The sequence below is a fragment of the Papio anubis genome, chromosome 20, assembly GCF_008728515.1.
Source record: "Papio anubis isolate 15944 chromosome 20, Panubis1.0, whole genome shotgun sequence".
NCBI lineage: Eukaryota > Metazoa > Chordata > Mammalia > Primates > Cercopithecidae > Papio > Papio anubis.
Window position 1 is genome coordinate 45,388,450 of NC_044995.1, and position 19,459 is coordinate 45,407,908.

Here is a 19,459-nt window from a genome sequence, read left to right on the forward strand (position 1 = left end):
TTTTGTCTCTATTCAGATTGACAAGTTTTAAACATTCTGACAATATTAGGAGTTGGTAAGGATGTGGGAAAATGGGAACTTCTCAGGTCCTGTAGGTAAATGTGTATGTATTATGTATTCAGCCAAGAAAGGAAATATGTATTGAAGACCTAACACATCTCAGGCACTGAGCATGGGGCATGTGAGAGGGATCGAGAGGGCCCAAGGAAATATTTAGCAGAGAGCTAAGTGACAAAGAAGAGTCAGCCCTGCAAAGAACAAGAGCAAGAACCTTCTAGAAGCATGTACAAAGGCCCTAAGATTTAGCCTGCTTGATGGAGAGTGTGGGAGGCAAAATAATGGCCCCCTAAAGATGTCCACGTTCCAACCCCTGGGACCTGTGAATGTATAATCTTTCATGGTAAAAAGGACTTTGTAGATGGGATTAAGTTAAGAATCTTGAGATGGGAGATCATCCTGGATGATCTGGGTGGCCCAGTGTCATCACAGGGTCCTTACAAGAGGGAGGCAGGAGAGTCAGAGTCAGAGAGGGGAAGAGGTTGCCCTGCTGGCTGTGAAGATGGAGGAAGGGGCCCTGAGATAAGGAACATAGGTGGCCCTAGAAGCTGGAAAAGGCAAGGAAATGGATTCTTCCCCAAGAACCTCTAGAGTGAATGCAGCCCTGATGACGTATTGATTTTAGCCCAGTGAGACCCATTTTCAGACTTCTGACCACCAGAACTATAAGATAATAAATGGGCCAGGCACACTTGATCACGCCTGTAATCCCAGCACTTTGGGAGGCTGAGGCAGGTGGGTCACTTCAGGTCAGGAGTTCAAGACCAGCCTTGCCAACATGGTGAAATCCCGTCTCTATTAAAAATACAAAAATTAGCTGGGCATGGTGGTGCATGCCTGTAATCCCAGCTTGGGAGGCTAAGGCACGAGAATCGCTTAACTTGTAGGCGGAGGTTGCAGTGAGCTGAGATCATGCCACTGCCACCGCACTCCAGCCTGTGCGACAAAACGAGACTCTGTCTCTAAATAAATAAATGTTGTTTTAAGTCACTAAGTTTCTGTTAATTTGTTGTAGCATTAACAGGAAACTAATTCAGAGAATGTAGCTTGGGGAAAATGTCAGAGTTCTTTTCTGGCTCTGTTTGCAAAGTCCAGACATGTAGGAAATCACTGTAAAACAAATTAGTCAGGTATGGTGGCATATGCCTGTAGTCCTGGCGACAGGGGAGGCTGAGATGGGAGGATCCCTTGAGCCCAGGAATTTAAGGCTGCAGTAAGCTATGATCATGCCACTGCATTCCAGGCTGGGTGGCAGAGCACGACCTTGTCTCTAAAAAAAATGAAAACAATATTTTAAAAAGAAATCAAAGTGTTCTCTCATATAACTACTTTGCAAAACCTACCAGTGAATGATTTCCAGCTAAATCAAGGAATAATCCAAAAAAAGGCAAAGACCCCAGAAAATAGGGGATGCAACCCAGGAGTGGGGAGAAGGGGTATCCCTGTATGGCAGCTTGTGGAAGATGCTGTTGATGTCCTATCACATCTCTAGTGGCCCACAGTTCTCTCTTTTCCAGAAAACAGCCCTTAGAAATAACTGGGAAGTTATGCTCCCTATCCCACGTGGGTGCCTAAGCCCACAGCCAATGACTATCTGAGTTGGGGATACAAAAGCACAGCCTCCTTGCCTCAAAGTGGAACAACTCTGGTGTCATTCATGCCTCAGAGCTTCCTATGGGATCAGTCTGAAGTTACAATCCAGCTGAATGTATGTCCTTTCTTGTTTTTTCTCCCAGCCTATCCTTCTCTCCTCACTTCCTTTTGGTTTTCACCTGAGAGCTCCCCATTGATAAATCACAAAGATCTCCAACTCAGATTTTGCTTCTAGGATACCCAGCCTAGGACAACCTAAAACAACAGTCCAGCTAAGTGCAGAAGGATGGAGGAAAAGAATAATGCAATGAAGCTGGGTGCAGTGGCTCATGCCTGTAATCCCAGCACTTTGGGAGGCCAAGGCTCATCTGCGGTCAGGAGTTCGAGATCAGTCTGGCCAAAATTGTGAAACCCCATCTCTACTAAAAATACAAAAATTATCCAGGCATGGTGGCACAGGCCTGCGGTTCCAGCTAATTGGGAGGCTGAGGCACGAGAATTGCTCGAACCTGGAAGGCAGAGGTTGCAGTGAGCCAAGATCATGGCACTGCACTCCAGCCCAAGCAACAGAGCAAGATTCCATCTCAAATAATAATAATAATAATAATGCAATGAATATTTGAACATTTGGAGAATATTGATAAGCATGTGACAGATCAGATGGAGCAACTGGACATATATGCAAAAACTTCACCAAATTGGAAAAGAAAGGCAACTATTAATTCTGGGAAAAACAAAAAGTTGTACCAAACAGGAAATGTTATCATATAATAAACTACTTGGCTCAGTTAACTAAGAATAATTTATATTGAGAGAATGGGGAAGGAGAAATGAGGAGACGGGAGAGGAAGGGAGCGAAATCCTCACCACAGTAGAAAGGCAAAGATAATACTTAAAGTCAAGAAAAGGTGGTATAAAAGTTCTACACTCAAATACATGCATAATCCCAGCAAGTGGAATAAAATGAAGACCACAAACAACATCATATGAATTCAGATCCGACTTTGCTGCCAAAAGCTCCTGTTTTTTTGGAGCTTTTTAGATTTTGGAATACCGACTTATAAAAACACACACACACACATACACATATTTTACTTTCAATACCAAGTACATCTTTGTCTTGGGTTGTTCAGTGTTCAATCTACATAACCATACATAGATGCCCTGACTTGGATAAAGATAAAAACTAGGAGAATGTAGCCAGTTGGTTTAAAAAAAAAAAAAAAAAAAAGTTGTTTTATTTGGTCAGGTGTTTTTTTTTTTAAGAAAAATTTACTGTTATTATTATTGGTTTTTGTAGAGATGGGGTTTCGCCATCTTGCTCAGGCTGGTCTCAACTCCTGAGCTCAAGCAATCTGCCTGCCTCGGCCTCCCGGAGTGCTGGGAATACAGGCATGAGCCACTGTGCCTGGTCTTGTTTTTAATGCTTCTAAATAGAGCATTAAGATGAGGGCAGAGGAAAAACCGTTAGACCTGGGGCCTCACGCAAAAAATCTGTTGAATGATTAACAACTATCTACTCACCTGGGCTGCCCAAGAGGATGAAGTGGGAGCCCCAGGTCCTTACTCGATCTTACCTTGAGAGCATCTGCTTGAGCAAAGTATGTGAGCGCCCCAGTCTTTATGGGTACCCAGATGTCCATCATCTGTGCTGCAATGTGGCTGAGTGGGAGGTAGCTGACCACCGTCTCATGTTTTTCTGTCAGTTTAAAGTCCTTTGCCACTGCTCCTGCCATCCACGTGATCTGTAACATAAGGGACAATCCAAGGTGCCTCGCCCTCATAGAAGGGCCATTTTATTTTTAAATTTTTATTTATTTATTTTTCAGACAGGGCCTCACTCTGTCACCCAGACTGGAGTGCAGTGGTGTGATCACAGCTCAATGCAGCCCCAAACTCCTGGGTTCAAGGGATCATCCCATCTCAGCCTCTTGAGTAGCTGGGACTGCAGGCACACACCACCACATCCAGGTAATTTTTTTTTTTTTAACTTTTTTTTTGTAGAGAGGGGAACTCACTATGTTTTCCAGCTTGACCTCAAACTCCTGGTCTCCAGCGACCTCCCGCCTCAGCCTCCCAAAGTGCTAGGATTATAGGTGTGAGTGACCATGCCCAGCCTGGAGGGCCCTTTTAAATATATTTAGCTAAACACATTAATTAAGTAAACACTTACAAAGCACCTACTATGACCAAGACACTATTTGCATACTTTACAAACACCAAGTCATTGAATCATTGTAACACCTGGGGGTCAGTAACTATAATTCTCCCGAAATTTTTGGAGCTTCCCCCCAAAAATCTGTCAAATGATTCACAACCATCTACTCATCTGGGCTGCCCAAGAGGATGAAGTGGGGGCCCCAGGTCCTTACTCGATCTTACCTTGACAGCATCTGCTTAAGCCTAAAGTATATGAGTGCCCCGATCTTTACGGGTACCCAGATGTCCACCATCTGTGCCGCAATCTGACTGAGTGCGTGTGTGTGTTGCTTTTTCATAAGTCAGTATAAGGCATCTTGGATTGTCCCTTATGTTACAGATCACGTGGATGGCAGGAGCAGTGGCAAAGGACTTTAAACTGACAGAAAAGCATGAGACGGTGGTCAGCTCCCTCCCACTCAGCCACATTGCAGCACAGATGATGGACATCTGGGTACTCATCAAGATTGGGGCGCTCACTTTGCTCAAGCAGATGCTCTCAAGGTAAGATCGAGTAAGGACCTGGATCCCCCACTTCATCCTCTTGGGCTGCCCAGGTGAGTAGATGGCTGTTAATCATTCAACAGATTTTTTGGATGAAGCCCCAGGTCTAACAGTTTTTTTAACCAGGGAGAATTATGTGAAAACAGAAGCCCAGAGCCCTTAACTAACTTGCCTGAAGTTACGGGGGTTGCAAAATTTAGCAGGCAGCTTTAGGAGTAGGGAGGTTGCAGACCCTCTTGGGTCCAATGACAGAACTCAGAAAACTGAAGGATTCAGCAGGTGTCCCAGAGTCAAACCCTGACTCCACTGTTTGCTAGACATTTGGGCTATTTACTTAAAATCCCTTGTGGCCGTGATTGCCTCATCTTTAAAGTGGGGACAGAGGCTTCTCAGGTCCAATATAGAACTATGGAACCAACATGGTCAAACAAACAAAAAGGCTCTCCATAATCCCATCATATAAACAACCCAGCAATTAGCATTATTAGCATTTTTCTTTCTCCGATGCATATGTGGATGTAAAGTTTTAGTGTACCTATAATTTTGTCACCTATAGTTCTCACTAGTGTCATAAATATCTGGTGAATAGTTACTTCGTTAATCCAGCCACCCGGACCTCCTCGCTGTTCCTCCAATGTATCAGGCATGGTCCAGCCTCAGGGCCTTTGCACTGGCTATTCCCTCTGCCTGGAATGCTCTTTCTTCAGCCTTTTCCCTCACCACCCCCCACCCCCATGGCTGGCTACTTCTTGAACATTAAGTCTCAGCTCAAATGTCACCTCCTTAGAAGGGCCATCCCACACCATCTAAGGTGAAAGTGCCATTGACTGCCTAAGCCTCTACGCACCATGTCACGCAAGCTGAATGTTTTCATTTGTTAATTTCTTATCTGTTCCCAAGGTCCAGATTGAGTCTCTCTTGTTCGCTGCTGTATCCCCTGTTCCTGGAATATTCCCCAGTACATACTAGATGCTCAATGAATTTTTGTCAAATGAATGAGGAAATAGAAGGAAAGGTTAACTACAATAAAGGACATACAGCAGTCAGCCCAAAATATCCCTCAAGGCTAGTTCCATTTCTTTCCCTGGGCTCAGGATGAAGGCTCCCATAAACCTTGTCATGCATAGTCCAGGGTTCAAGGAACCTAGCACACTTTTGTTGAGAGAAGGGGCTTGGTGTGCGTAGTCTGTGAGGTACAATGGTTTAGACACTCCTGGTTCAGATCTCAGTTCAGAGCTTCCCTTGCTCTGTGATCCTGACCAAGTAATTTCCTCTGTCTGAGGCTCAGTTTTCTCATCTGTAAAAGGGTTAGTGACAAAATTTTCCTGGTGGGGTTTTACTGAGGGGTTAAAATGTGTTTATCTGGCCGGGTGCGGTGGCTCAAGCCTGTAATCCCAGCACTTTGGGAGGCCGAGACGGGCAGATCACGAGGTCAGGAGATCGAGACCATCCTGGCTAACACGGTGAAACCCCGTCTCTACTAAAAATACAAAAAAACTAGCCGGGCGAGGTGGCGGGCGCCTGTAGTCCCAGCTACTCAGGAGGCTGAGGCAGGAGAATGGCGTAAACCCAGGAGGCGGAGCTTGCAGTGAGCTGAGATCTGGCCACTGCAGTCCAGCCTGGGAGACAGAGCGAGACTCCATCTCAAAATAAATAAATAAATAAATAAAAATAAAAATAAACAATGGAGAAGGACATCCTATTCAATAAATGGTGCTGGGAAAACTGGCTAGCCATGTGCAGAAAAATGAAGAAACTAGAAGAAAACCTAGGAAAAATTCTTCTGGACATTGGCCTAGGCAAAGAATTTATGACTAAGACCACAAAAGCAAATGCAAGAAAAACAGACGTGGACAATTGGGACTTAAACTCAAGAGCTTCTGCACAGCAAAAGAAACAATTAACAGAGTAAAGATGACCTACAGAATAGGAGAAAATATTTGCAACTATGCGTCCAATAAAGGACTAATATCGGCCAGGTGCTGTGACTCACGCCTGTAATCACTTTGGGAGGCTGAGGCGGGTGGATCACTTGAAGTCAGGAGTTTGAGACCAGCCTGCCCAACATAGTGAAGCCTCATCTCTACTAAAAATACAAAAATGAGCCAGGCGTGGTGGTGGGTGCCTGTAATCCCAGCTGCTTGGGAGGCTGAGACAGGAGAATCGCTTAAACCTGGAAGGTGGACATTGCAGTGTGCCGAGATAGTGTTCACTGCACTCCAGCCTGGATGATAGAGCAAGACTCTGTTTTAGAAATAAAGGACTAATATCCAGAATCTATAAGGAACTTAAATCAACAACAACAAAAAAAAAACAGCCCCACTAAAAAGTGGACAGTCTTGCTTCAGGATCTATGCTTATAACCCCTGTGCTAGGAGAATATCTTAGCAGACATGCAGCTACTAGGAGCATAAATACTAGCCAGCATAGAGGGGAATATCCTGTTTAATCAGATTTCTTTCATTCATTCATTTCCCAAAAGTGGATTGAGTCCTCCTGCCCACCAGGCCCTGCAGTTACAGTAGTGAATAAGACAGACAACCCCTGACCTCAAGGAGCTGATGTTCCTGATAAACAAATGAGCATATAATATGTCAGTGTTAAAAAATTCTAAGGAAGAAAAGAAGTAGCCAAACGGGAATTAGGGAGTAAGGGGGTGGTTTATTGTTTGCTATTTCAAACATGGAAGTTAGGGAGGGCTTCACTGAGGAAGTGACGCTGAGCAGAGACCCACCCGAAGGAGGGGAGGGAACAAGCTGTGTGGACATCTAGGGAAAGAAACTTCCCACCAAGCTCATGCAAAGACCTCGAGGCAGGACTTGTCTGGCGTGTTGGAGGAACAGTGAGGAGGACAGTGTGGCTAGAACAGAATGAGGAAGGGGGAGAGAGGGTAGAGAAGAGAGGAGGAAGGGGAAGGGGCTAAGCTTGCATGGCCTTGTGGGCCTCAGGAGGACTTGGGCTTTTACCTGGAGGAGATGGGAGCCATGGCAGGCTGCGGACAGAGGAGGAATGGGACCTGACTCAGGCGCTGACAGGTGCCCTCTGGTGGCTGTAGAGAGGATAGATGGGGGGTAAGGGTGGGAGTTGGGTGGGAGGCGGGTAACAGGGTAGGGTAAAAGCAACCACACAGATCCAGGGGAGCGATGATGGAGACGAGACCAAAAATAATTTTTCTCTATCATGCATCATACAGTTGAGTCCAAGGGCTTCTGTAATGTCTGAACTTTTAATTTTTACTCCAACGATTTATTGCCAAACTTGAAGCTTGCTTTCTTTGTCGTTATAGCAAAATATATTTATGCATCAAATTTTACAGGAAGCCAAGTTTTAATTTACATATAGACCTTAGTCCTGGGCCCACGATGTTGCTCAAACAGACAGTATGGGAGGGTAAAAGCCATAGTTGTAGAAAAATCAGAAAACTTCTGAGAGACCTTGAGCTAAAATTCAGGAGGAGGAAAGGAGTTCTGCAAGAAGGAGAGACAGTGTTGGCAAAAGATTTGGATTCATGTTAAAATGAGAAATTCAGAAAAGATTTCCAAGATGTGGATCTAGGATCAGGACCTCCAGACCCAGGGGGATGATCCTAGCCCCACACCTTGCTATACAGCACTAGCTGAGACAGTGTGTTAAGGAAGTGGAGGCTGATCTTTGCAGTCTTCCATTGCTGACCTTCCATGGGCCAGGCCCTCTGCCAGAATTGGGCACTCTACTCTCCCCATTTTACAGATGGGCAAACTGACACACAGTTTGATGATGTCATATGACCAATGTCACACCAGCGTATATTGTTACTTACAAGTAGCAAAGCCAGGATTCCAACACTGATGTTGTCAGACACCAGTGTGTGCTGGTAACTATTACCCTAGGCTGAGTGGTGGGGGGGAGGGCAGGGAAGCATTTATAAAGTAGAAATGCTTCATTTAAAAACCAGCAGGCTAGGCGTGGTGGCATGCACCTGTAGACCCAGCTACTTGGGAGGCTGAGGCAGAAGGATCACTTGAGCCTGTGAGTCTGAAGCTTAAGTGCACGATGATTGTGCCTCTGAGTAGTCACTGCACTCCAGCCTGGGCAACATGGCAAGATCCCATCTCTAAAAACAATTTAAAAATAGACCAGGTGCAGTGGCTCATGTCTGTAATCCCAACACTGTGGGAGGCCAAGGCAGGCAGATGATTTGAGGTCAGGAGTTTGAGACCAGCCTGATCAACATGGTGAAACTCCATCTCTACGCAAAATACAAAAAATTAGTTGGGTGTGGTGGCACTGGCTTGTAGTCCCAGATACTCAGGAGGCTGAGGCATGAGAATTGCTTGAACCCAGGAGACAGGGGTTGCAGTGAGTGGAGTGCCACTGCACTCCAGCCTGGGGAACAAAGCCAGACTCGGTCTCAAAAAATAAATACATAAATAAATAAAAACAAAAACCCACACACACATACACAAACGCAACTGAAAAATAAAGTAGGCTGGGCATGGTGGCTCATGCCTGTAATCCCAGCACTTTGGGAGGCCAAGGCAGTGGATCATCTGAGGTCAGGAGTTCAAGACCAGCCTGGCCAACTTGGTGAAACTCTGTCTCTACTAAACATACAAAAATTAGCCGGGCGTGGTGGCGGGTGCCTGTAATCCCAGCTACTTGGGAGGCTGAGGCAGGAAAATCACTTGAACAGAGGCAGAGGTTTCTGTGAGCTGAGGTTGTGCAACTACACTGCAGCCTGGGGGACAGAGCAAGACTCCATCTCAAACACACACACATGCACGCACGCACGCATGCACACATGCGCGCGTGCACACACACACACCCCGTTCCTGACTTACACAGAGGAATCATCCTTGTCTGTTGGGTGCATACCCTGACAGACATTTTTCTGCTTTTGACACGGCCAGCATTCCTTTGTCTGAATCACTGCACTCTGCTGCCCCCTAGTGAAGCAACTACACTACTCTCTAACCCCCAGTGGTGAAGGAGCCCCTGCGTGCTAGACCCTGGAATGCCACCCTGCCCCTGGAAGCCAACAGGAGAAACAGCCCAAAGGCCACCACTCCAGAGCAAAGGGACTTTGGCGTACGTTGTCATGACTGAGCATCACTCCCTTGGGCATGCCTGTAGTCCCGGAAGTGTAGATGAGCACTGCACATTGATTCGCCTTCTGGCTCTGGATGACCTGCTCCAGTTGGGTGTCAGCAATGCTTCCGCCAAGTTCCATGAAATCATCCCACTGTGGACAGAAAAGACAAACGGAGGATGAGAAGGCAGTCAGGCGTCCTCTTCCCCACCTCCCAGGTTCAAGTGATCCTCTTGCCTCAGCCTCCCAAGCAGCTTGGACAGGCATGCACCACCACGCCTGGCTATTTTTTATTTTATTTTATTTTATTTATTTGTTTATTTTTAGACAGAGTCTTGCTCTGTCGCCCAGGCTGGAGTGCAGTGGCGTGGTCTCAACTTACTGCAACCTCTGCCTCTTGGGATCCAGTGATTCTCCTCTCTCAGCCTCCTGAGTAGCTGAGACTGCAGGTGCGTACCATGACACCCAGCTACTTTTTGTATTTTTAGTAGAGGTTGGTCTGCTAATACTGGTCAGGATGATCTCAAACTCCTGACCTCAGGTTATCCACCCGCCTTGGCCTCCCAAAGTGCTGGGATTACAGGATTACAGGCATGAGCCACTGCACCCAGCCTTTTTTTTTTTTTTTTTTTTTTTTTTTTGAGATGGAGTCTCACTCTGTTGCCAGGCTGGAGTGCTGTGGCGCGATCTCGGCTCACTGCAACCTCCGCCTCTCGGGTTCAAGCAATTCCCCTACCTCAGCCTCCTGAGCAGCTGGGACTACAGGCGTGCACCACTATGGCTGGCTAATTTTTGTATCTTTAGTAGAGATGGGGTTTCATCATGTTGGCCAGGATGGTCTCGAACTCTTGACCTCAGGTTATTTGTCCACCTCAGCCTCCCAATTACAGGCATGAGCTACTGCGCCCAGCCTAAACAGAATCTTAAAATGGTAGGTTCTATTCTCCCTTGCAGAGAAGTAGATGCCCTTCTATGTCGCTATCCCCTATAAATTAGCAGCTCGACCAGGGGTGATAGTACTCCACCACCGCCCACCCACCCACCACCAGGGACTATTAGGCAGTGTCTGGAGACGCTTTTAGTTGTTTCAAGTGGGAGGCAGGGGATATATTCCTGGCATCCAGTGAGTGGAGGCCAGCGATGCAGCTCAACATCCTACAGGGCATAGGACAACTCCTTACAACACAGAATTACCTGCCCCAAATGTCAACAGCAAGGAGGTTGAGAAACCCTGCTATAAGTGTTATTGCTAACAAAGGAGTCTTTTAAGTTATCCAAGACTTAAGGCTGTTGCTGTAGTGGTCATTTTGAAACTCTAAAAAGTTTGTAATTTTTTTTTTTTTTTTTTTTTTTCTGAGACAGGCTCACTCTCGCCAGGCTGGAGTGCAGTGGCACAATCTCCGCTCACTGCAACCTCCGCCTCCTGGGTTCAAGCAATTCTCCTGCCTCAACGTCCTGAGTAGCTGGGACTACAGGCATGTGCTACCACGCCCAGGTAATTTTTGTATTTTTAGTAGGGACGGGGTTTCACCATGTTAACCAGGATGGTCTTGATCTCCTGAAAAGTCTGTAATTCTAATTGGTTGTCTTAGTCATTGTTCTGGTATTAATATGGACATTTATGTTTTCTGAAAAGCATGAAAGCTGATGAGTTTTGGCTGGCCAGAAAGGTTCATTTCTCCCACGTGCATGGAGGGAAAACCAAAATAAACTCCATGACTTTCAGTTCCTTCTGATTGGAGCAATGGGTTTGAGAGTCTAATCTCATGGAAATTAGAAGGAATTCTTCATGGTCTCTCACAAGCCTCTTGCCCTGGTTTCTGTAAGATAACTCAATATGTCCTTCAAAATAAAACAACAGCAGTGGCTCACACCTGTAATCCCAGCACTTTGGAAGGTGGATCACTTGAGGTCAGCAGTTCAAGACCAGCCTGGCCAACATGGAGAAACCCCGTCTCTACTAAAAAAAAAAATACATAAAATTAGCCAGGCATGGTGGTGGGTGCCTGTAATCCCAGCTACTAGGGAGGCTGAGGCAGGAGAATCACTTGAACCCAGGAGGTGGAGGTTGCCGTGAGCCAAGATTGCGCCACTGCACTCCAGCCTGGGTGACAGAGTGAGACTCTGTCTCAAAAAAAAAAGCAGGCCGGGAGTGGTGGCTCACGCCTGTAATTCCAGCACTTTGGGAGGCCGAGGAGGGCAGATCAAAGGTCAGAAGATCGAGACCATCCTGGCTAACACGGTGAACCCCCGTCTCTACTAAAAATACAAAAAATTAGCCAGGCGTGGTGGTGGGCGCCTGTAGTCCCAGCTACTTGGAGGCTGAGGCAGGAGAATGGTGTGAACCCGGGAGGCGGAGCTTGCAGTGAGCCGAGATCACGCCACTGCACTCCAGCCTGGGTGACAAAGCAAGACACTGTCTCAAAAAAAAAAAAAAAAAAGCAAACTAAAATCAATAATAAAAGTATTATTTGGCTTAAGTGGATCTCTGTTGCTTGCAAGCAAACATTTTCTGGCTCCAAAAGATGCTGCAGCAGAATATATTTTCCAAAAATGATTGTGACAACATGTATAATGTCACACATTCTTTAGAGACCTTGCCTCTCCCTTAGTAAGCCGTGGTGTCTATGTCCCCATCCCTTGATCCCTGACAGATCTTTGGCTTGGCCTTGATGGGCAAATGATGACGGGAGCAATGTCATGTGACTTCCAAGGCTAAGTCATTAAATGTGAGACAGCTTCCACCTGGCACACGTGCTCTCTCTCAAGATATTCTCTATAAAGATCTCAGCCACCAAGTAAGTCCAGCAATCTTTTTGTTGTTGTTTAGATGGAGTCTCGCTCTGTTACCCACGCTGGAGTGCAGTGGCATGATCTCGGCTCACTGCAACCTCTGCCTCCCGGGTTCAAGCGATTCTCCTGCCTCGGCCTCCTGAGTAGCTGGGATTACAGGTGTGCGCCAACACGCCTGGCAATTTTTGTAGTTTTAGTCAAGTCAGAGTTTCACCATGTTGGCCAGGCTGGTCTTGAACTCCTGACCTCGTGATCAACCGGCCTCGGCCTCCCAAAGTGCTGGGATTACAGGCATGAGCCACCACCGTGCCCGGCCCCAGCAATCTTGAAGTGACCGTGCTAGAGAGGCCATATGGAAAAACCATAAAGAGATGGAGAAAGATGCTGGCTGCACCCCAGCTACAGGGCTGGGACTAAGATGAAAACCAGAGTCCTTGCTTACAGCACAATACCCAAAGGGACGCAAAAAAAAACCCTTGGTAATCAGGATCAATGATGTTTTAGTTTAGCAAATTTGCTTATTTGTTTATTATTTTTTGAGATGGGGTCTTGCTGTGTTGCCCAGACTGATCTCGAACTCCTGGGCTCAAGTGATCCTCCCACCTCAGCCTCCTGAGTAGCTGGGATTACAGGCATGTGCCATCATGCCCAGCTTAAGATAAATAATATTTTAATGAACAGTATTTTAAAAGTAACTATTAAAGCAAAAAACATCCGTGATGAATACATATCAACATTTTACATAAAGACAGGCTGCGACACAGCTGTTGGGTCCTAGCCATACTGGAGCTTGCGGCAAAAGGAAAAATTTACATCCCTCTATGCATATTTTTAAATGGTCAATGGTTTTAGTAAAAATATTTGCATATTTTAAAATGGTCGATGGTTTTAGTAAAAATATTATCAATGATTTTGCATCTGTTAAAGCCAGAAAAATAAAGTTATAATAAATTTTGGCTTGGGTATAAATAAAATATTTAGGCCGGGCGCGGTGGCTCAAGCCTGTAATCCCAGCACTTTGGGAGGCCGAGACGGGCGGATCACGAGGTCAGGAGATCGAGACCATCCTGGCTAACACAGTGAAACCCCATCTCTACTAAAAATACAAAAAAAAAATTAGCCGGGCGAGGTGGCGGCGCCTGTAGTCCCAGCTACTCGGGAGGCTGAGCCAGGAGAATGGCGTAAACCCGGGAGGCGGAGGTTGCAGTGAGCCGAGATCGCGCCACTGCACTCCAGCCTGGGTGACAGAGCGAGACTCCGCCTCAAAAAAAACAAACAACAAAAAAAATAAATAAAATATTTAAACTTAATGTTAGTTTTAACACATAATTTTCAACTTTTTAGTATATTGTTTAATTATCTTAATGTTCTTGGGAAAAAAATAACAAAATAACTGATTTTTTTTTTAGCCACCAGTTTTGGTGGTGATTTGTTCAGTCCAGCAGTAATTAGTTGGAACAGACACTGTTCATTAATCAGTCCCTTCATGCCAGAAGGGAAAAATGTGTCCCAAAGGTCCCGCCTACTTCCTTTTAGGAGGCCCCCACACATTGCTCACCTCCCATTTCCCTTTGCAAAGGGCACACCCACTTCCCTTTGCAAAGCCCCACTTACTACATTTGGGAAGCCCCACCCACTTCCCTTTGCAAAGCCCCACCCACTAGATTTATGAAGCCCCACCCACAGCCCTTTGCAAAGTCCCACCTGCCACATTTGTGAGGCCCCATTGCATCTCTGCTTACCTCCCAGTTTCTTTGAAAGGCCACACCCACTTCCCTTGTAAGGTCACACCCCCTCCCTCTGCTCACCTTTCACGTCCTTTGAAAGGTCACACCCACTTTCCTCACAAGGCCCCACCCACCTTTTCTCACCATTCACTTCCTTTGAGAGTCCCCACCTACTTCCTTTGAGAGTTCCCACCCTTGCCAGGTCCCACCTCCTCCCTCTGCTCACGTTCCACTTCCTTAGGCCACGCCCACTTTTCTTGCAAGGCCCTGCCCTCCCCTTTCCCCAGTGCCCACCTCCCACACTTACAGAGTACAAGTTGTTGTTCTCCTTCATTGGCAGTCTGTACTGGATGATGGCTTTTAGGGGCTCCAGGCTGCTCTGTGGAATCTGAAAGAAAGTTCTCTGTGGGCTTCATGGCAGCCCAGCCCTGGGAAAGACTAAAGCTGGGTTGGATGTCCTAAGCTCTCTCCAGCAACTCCAGCATTTTTTTTTTTTTTTTTTGAGACACAGTCTTGCTCTGTCGCCCAGGCTGGAGTGCATTGGCGCAATCGCGGCTTACTGCAACCTCCACCTCCCGGATTCAAGCCATTCTCCCACCTCAGCATCCCGAGTAGCTGGGATTACAGGCATGCGCCGCCATACCCAGCTAATTTTTGTATTTTTAGTAGAGCTGGGGTTTCACCATTTTGGCCAGCTTGGTCTCGAACACCTGACCTCGGGTGATCCACCTGCCTCGGCCTCCCAAAGTGCTGGGATTGCAGGTGTAAGCCACTGTGCCCGGCCTCTTTTCTTCCCCTGCCCACATTATAAAACGCTGCTATTGGTCTTGACTGACCCCAAATGACCTGGTTTCAGGACTCCTGGATTCTTTGTAGTCCATATCACTAGTTTTCATCAGTGTAGGTAGAGGATGACAGCAATCTGCCTGAGACAACACATCTCTGACCGAATTATGCTACACAGAAATATGGATCTTGGTTGATGAGCTAAAGGAAGTCCCTCCCGCTCTCTGTTTTCCAGGACTTTTCACCTTGCAGCCCAGGTTTAGCTAACCTTTTAGTTGGAATCAGGCAACAAAAATCCTCCATGAAGTTGGCTGGAACCTGGACAAGTACAGAGCTCTCTACCCATACCTAGCACGGTAAGAATCAGGCAACCTGCAAGATTCTTGTACTCTGTTCATGCCAAAGAAAGGGGGAGGGGTCTCTCTATGACACTTCTAGCCAATCCAGTGAAAAAGTTACTTGCAACATCCATTTTGCTAATTATAGCCATGCCTCTGGCAGGCATTGGAGAGAAGAGATAGCAGAAGCCCGTACAGCAGCTGGACAAGTTTTCCAGAGAGACGAAGAAACAGACATTCAAGGAGCCTGGGGCAGGCAACAGCTTGGGATGTCTGAGGGATATAAAAAGTCCAGGATGGCCAGAGTGGGGACCGAAGACAGTATGACAGGGGAGGGGGCATGAAAGAATGGTGAGGCCCAGATCAGCGGAGCCTTGGAGGCAAAGATGAGGAGTTTGGAGTTTATTTAACTCCAACAGAAAACCGCAAGAGAATTAGAGGGTTTAAGCAGAGGAGGATCTGTGATTACTTCCCCAGATCAAAGATCTCCAAGTGGAGCTGGGCATCCAATTTGGAAGGAGCATGTCAGGAACCTGGTTTTGAATCTTCTAGACGTAGCAACTGGAACAGTAAATCCTCCACAGACTTCACCTTCAATGAAACTAGGAGTCAGAAATAATTCAGATATTTCTTTATTCACTTAAGGCTGGACCTCCTAGAATCAGGACAGAAATCCATAGCAGCCAGGTGGGTGTAGAGGGGAAGGTTGGGTATGTGGCATTTTCCAGTTATGGAAAACTCAAATTAAGCCAGCATTCCCAGATGGAAGAAGGATCCCACCCACCCGCTAGCACCCACCCCATAGTGTGTTCTGCTAAGAAGAGGACAAACAGGTATGACATGAGTTTTGGGAACCACAGATGCATCACTTAAGAAAGTAATTTTATGAGCAGTGGTTCATGCCTGTAATCCCAGCACTTTGGGAGGCCAAGGCCATTGGATCACTTGAGGCCAGGAGTTCAAGAGCAGCCTGGCTAACATGGCAAAATCCCGTCTCAAAAAAAAATGCAAAAATTAGCCAGGTGTGGTGGTGCGCACCTGTAGTCCCAGCTACTTGGGAGGCTGAAGCACGAGAGTCGCTTCAACCTGAGAGGTAGAGGTTGCAGTGAGCCAAACTAAGATGATACCACTGCTGTCCAGCCTGGATGACACAGTGAGACCGTCTCAAAAAAAAAGAAGAAGAAGAAGAAAAAAGAAAAGAATTTTTAGCCGGGCGCGGTGGCGGGCGCCTGTAGTCCCAGCTACTCGGGAGGCTGAGGCAGGAGAATGGCGTGAACCCGGGAGGCGGAGCTTGCAGTGAGCTGAGATCCGGCCACTGCACTCCAGACTGGGCGACAGAGCGAGACCCCGTCTCAAAAAAAAGAAAAAAAAAAAAAAGAAAATAATTTTTAAAAGCTCCAGGCCAGAGGTAGAGGTCTATCCTTACTGAACCAAGTCAGGAATTAGGAGTCAAAGGAAACCAGGCAGCAGAAAGTGTTGTATTTTGCTGAGTCTAGCTAGGATTTCACTGAATCTGGAAACTGTACCCAAATTTTGGAGATAGTAAAATGTGAGAAAACATATGGTCAGTAGTGATCAGAGAATGCCATCAATGAAAAGACACATCTCGATTCCAGAGATGTTAAAAAGTGAAGAAATGAGTGGCTCAGAGTCATGAAATCATGTATTCAAGAAACAGTCACAGTGGTCCTTGAGCTGAATGATGAACCTAGCCATCTAGGCTCACCCCTCCCAAGGACTCCTCTCCTCTCCAGGACCGTCCTGCCAAAAGCTGAATCAGCAAACTGCAACTCATTCAAACATGTAGGAAATTTAAAGTTTCCACAATAGCCATACAAAGACATTACAATGAAAAAAAAAAAAAGGTAACACAGGAGCCAAATTTCACTGTACACAAAGAAAACTCACAGGATAATTTCAACACAATGCAAAAGAAAATTGTAACCAAACATTCCAACATAAAACTAAAAATGTAATGAAGCAAACACAGCTAGAAAGAAAGAACACAAAGCAAACATACAAGCACTCAGGGAAGAGACAGCAGGACACTAGAAAAAAGTGAAATAGGAAGGGATAGAACTTAGGCAAGAAATAGAAGAGAACAACAAAAGCGTCTAGAAATGAAGACAATGACAAGAAATGAAGAAAATTATATAGAAGCACAGGCTTGAAATCATCACACTTCCAAAAGAAAAAATAATTAGTAGTGGGATGTATATAAAATAATAGATAAATATTTTTACGTGGGGGCTTAAGGCCAGGCATGGGGGCTTATTCCTATAATCCCAGCACTTTGGGAGGCTGAGGCAGAAGGATCAATTGAGGCCAGAAGTTCAAGAGCAGCCTGGGCAATATAGCAAGACCCTGTCTCTACAAAAAAAAAAAAAAATGGTTTTTGTTTGTTTGTTTGTTTCGAGACAGGATCTCACTCTCTTGCCCAGGCTGGAGTGCAGTGGCTCAATCTTGACTCACTGCAATCTCCACCTCCCAGGTTCAAGCGATCATCCCACCCCAGCCTCCCCAGTAGCTAGGACTACAAGTGCATGCCACCACGCCCAGCTAATTTTTGTATTTTTTGGTAGAGATGGATTTTCACCATGTTGGCCATGCTGTTCTCACACTTCTGACCTCAGGTGATCTGCCTGCCTTGGCCTCCCAAAGTGCCTGGATTACAGGTGTGAACCACCACACCTGGCCCAAAAAATGTTTTAAAAATTAGCCCAGGCCTGGCGCAGTGGCTCACACCTATAATCCCAGCACTTGGAGACCGAGGCAGGCGGATCACGAGGTCAGAAGATCGAGACCATCCTGCCTAACATGGTGAAACCTCATCTCTACTAAAACATACAAAAAAATTAGCCAGGCGTGATGGCAGGCACCTGTAGTCCCAGCTACTCGGGAGGCTGAGGCAGGAGAATGGTGTGAACCCAGGAGGCGGAGCTTGCAGTGAGCTGAGATCGCGCCACTGCACTCCAGCCTGGGCGAAAGAGCGAGACTCCGTCTCGGAAAAAAAAAAGTTAGCCCGACATGGTGGTATATGCTTGTAGTCCCAGCTACTTGGAGGACTGAGGCAGAAGGATCAGTTGAGACCAGGAGTTCAAGGCTACAGTGAGTTACAATCACGACATTGCACTCCAGCCTGGGGACAGAGTGAGACCCTGTCTCGGGAAAAAAAAAAAAAAAAAAAAGAAAAGAAATGGAGGCTGAATATTAAACTAAGTTAATATGAATTGGAAATCAAACTCCTCCACTTCACTCTGCTTCTCCAAACATCAGCTTCACCACGTATACTAATGAGGTCACGGAGGACTCTTGCTGAACCGATGTATGGCCTTATTCTAATGGCCCTCATTAGAATTTACCTGGGAGAAAAAGAACACTTGCCCAGAGCCCTGAGGTCTCCCTGGGTGACTTTGGCAGGCAGTGTGTAGGGGTTTGCTAGGTAGGGGTTTACCGAAAGGATTTTCTGTAACTGTTGATCATTCTCAACCAGCAAGATGTTCACTTTGGCATGAGTGATGACATATTGACAAGCCTTGGCAGAGTTGGTGGCATAAATACCAACACAGAGACCCCTGGGAAAAGAAAACACATTCATGTGTGCATCCAAACACACCTTAAAGGCAGAATGGTCTGGAAGGTCAAGAGAGAGGAAAGGTTTGCAGGCAAGTTCTTAAGTTTGCAGCCACAGCACCAGCTTCCCTCCCTCCCCAACTTAACGGTGAAGACAACAAAAATGACAATGATGATAAGAGTGACAGCTCCTATGATGTCACTATGACAACAGGTCGTGGAACACTTAGAACACCCCATTTTACAGATGAGAAAACCAAGGATCCGGCAGTGAAGTTACTCAAGATTACACAGCAAGTAGGTGTTAGACCTAGGATTTGAACTCCTCACTCAGCTCCTGTTCCCATCATTCATGGCCTTTTGTGCTTGCAGGTGGCATCCTCTTTTGCTTTTAATTTGCATTTCCCAATGGATAATGACATGGAGCATCTTTACACGTGCCTTTTGGCTACTTTCCTTTTATTAGTTCTGTTGAAATCTTTTGCCCTCAGAATTTTTTCCTTTTACTGAGTTACAGAATTCCTTTATATATCTTAGGTACCAGTCTTTTGTCAGAAATTTGAGTTTTAAGAATATTTTCTCTAAGTATGCCAGGACACATTGTTCTTTTTTTTTTTTTTAAAGATGGGGTCTAGTTCTGTCACCCAGGCTGGCATCTGCTGTGTGCAGTCTCTCAGTTCACTGCAACCTCAGCCTCCTGGATTCAGAAGCAATTCTCACCTCAACCTCTGAGTAACTAAGGATTCTAAACTTCCTTACCACACCTGGCTAATTTTGTATTTTTTGAGGGTTTTCTTCATGTTACCAAGCTGGTCAAACTC

General features: G+C 46.1%; 1 protein-coding gene and 1 long non-coding RNA gene across 6 annotated transcripts in view; one reads left to right on the forward strand and one right to left on the reverse strand.

Annotated features, from left to right (window-relative positions):
* The window catches only part of ACSBG2 (acyl-CoA synthetase bubblegum family member 2), a 48,063-nt gene that overhangs the window by 14,626 nt on the left and 13,978 nt on the right, over nt 1-19,459 (reverse strand). For all 5 annotated transcript variants that reach the window (XM_009193287.2, XM_009193289.2, XM_009193286.2 and 2 more), the window contains 4 exons: nt 18,520-18,640; nt 14,249-14,329; nt 9,425-9,574; nt 3,228-3,395 (listed from right to left, as the gene is read on the reverse strand). In XM_009193287.2, the coding sequence (XP_009191551.2) occupies nt 3,228-3,395; nt 9,425-9,574; nt 14,249-14,329; nt 18,520-18,640 (520 nt within the window). The remainder of the gene's footprint in view (nt 1-3,227; nt 3,396-9,424; nt 9,575-14,248; nt 14,330-18,519; nt 18,641-19,459) is intronic.
* Nucleotides 14,896-19,459, forward strand: part of LOC110741881 — a 28,351-nt gene continuing 23,787 nt past the window's right edge. The window contains exon 1 of the long non-coding RNA XR_002518865.2: nt 14,896-15,083. This is a non-coding gene — a long non-coding RNA (uncharacterized LOC110741881). The remainder of the gene's footprint in view (nt 15,084-19,459) is intronic.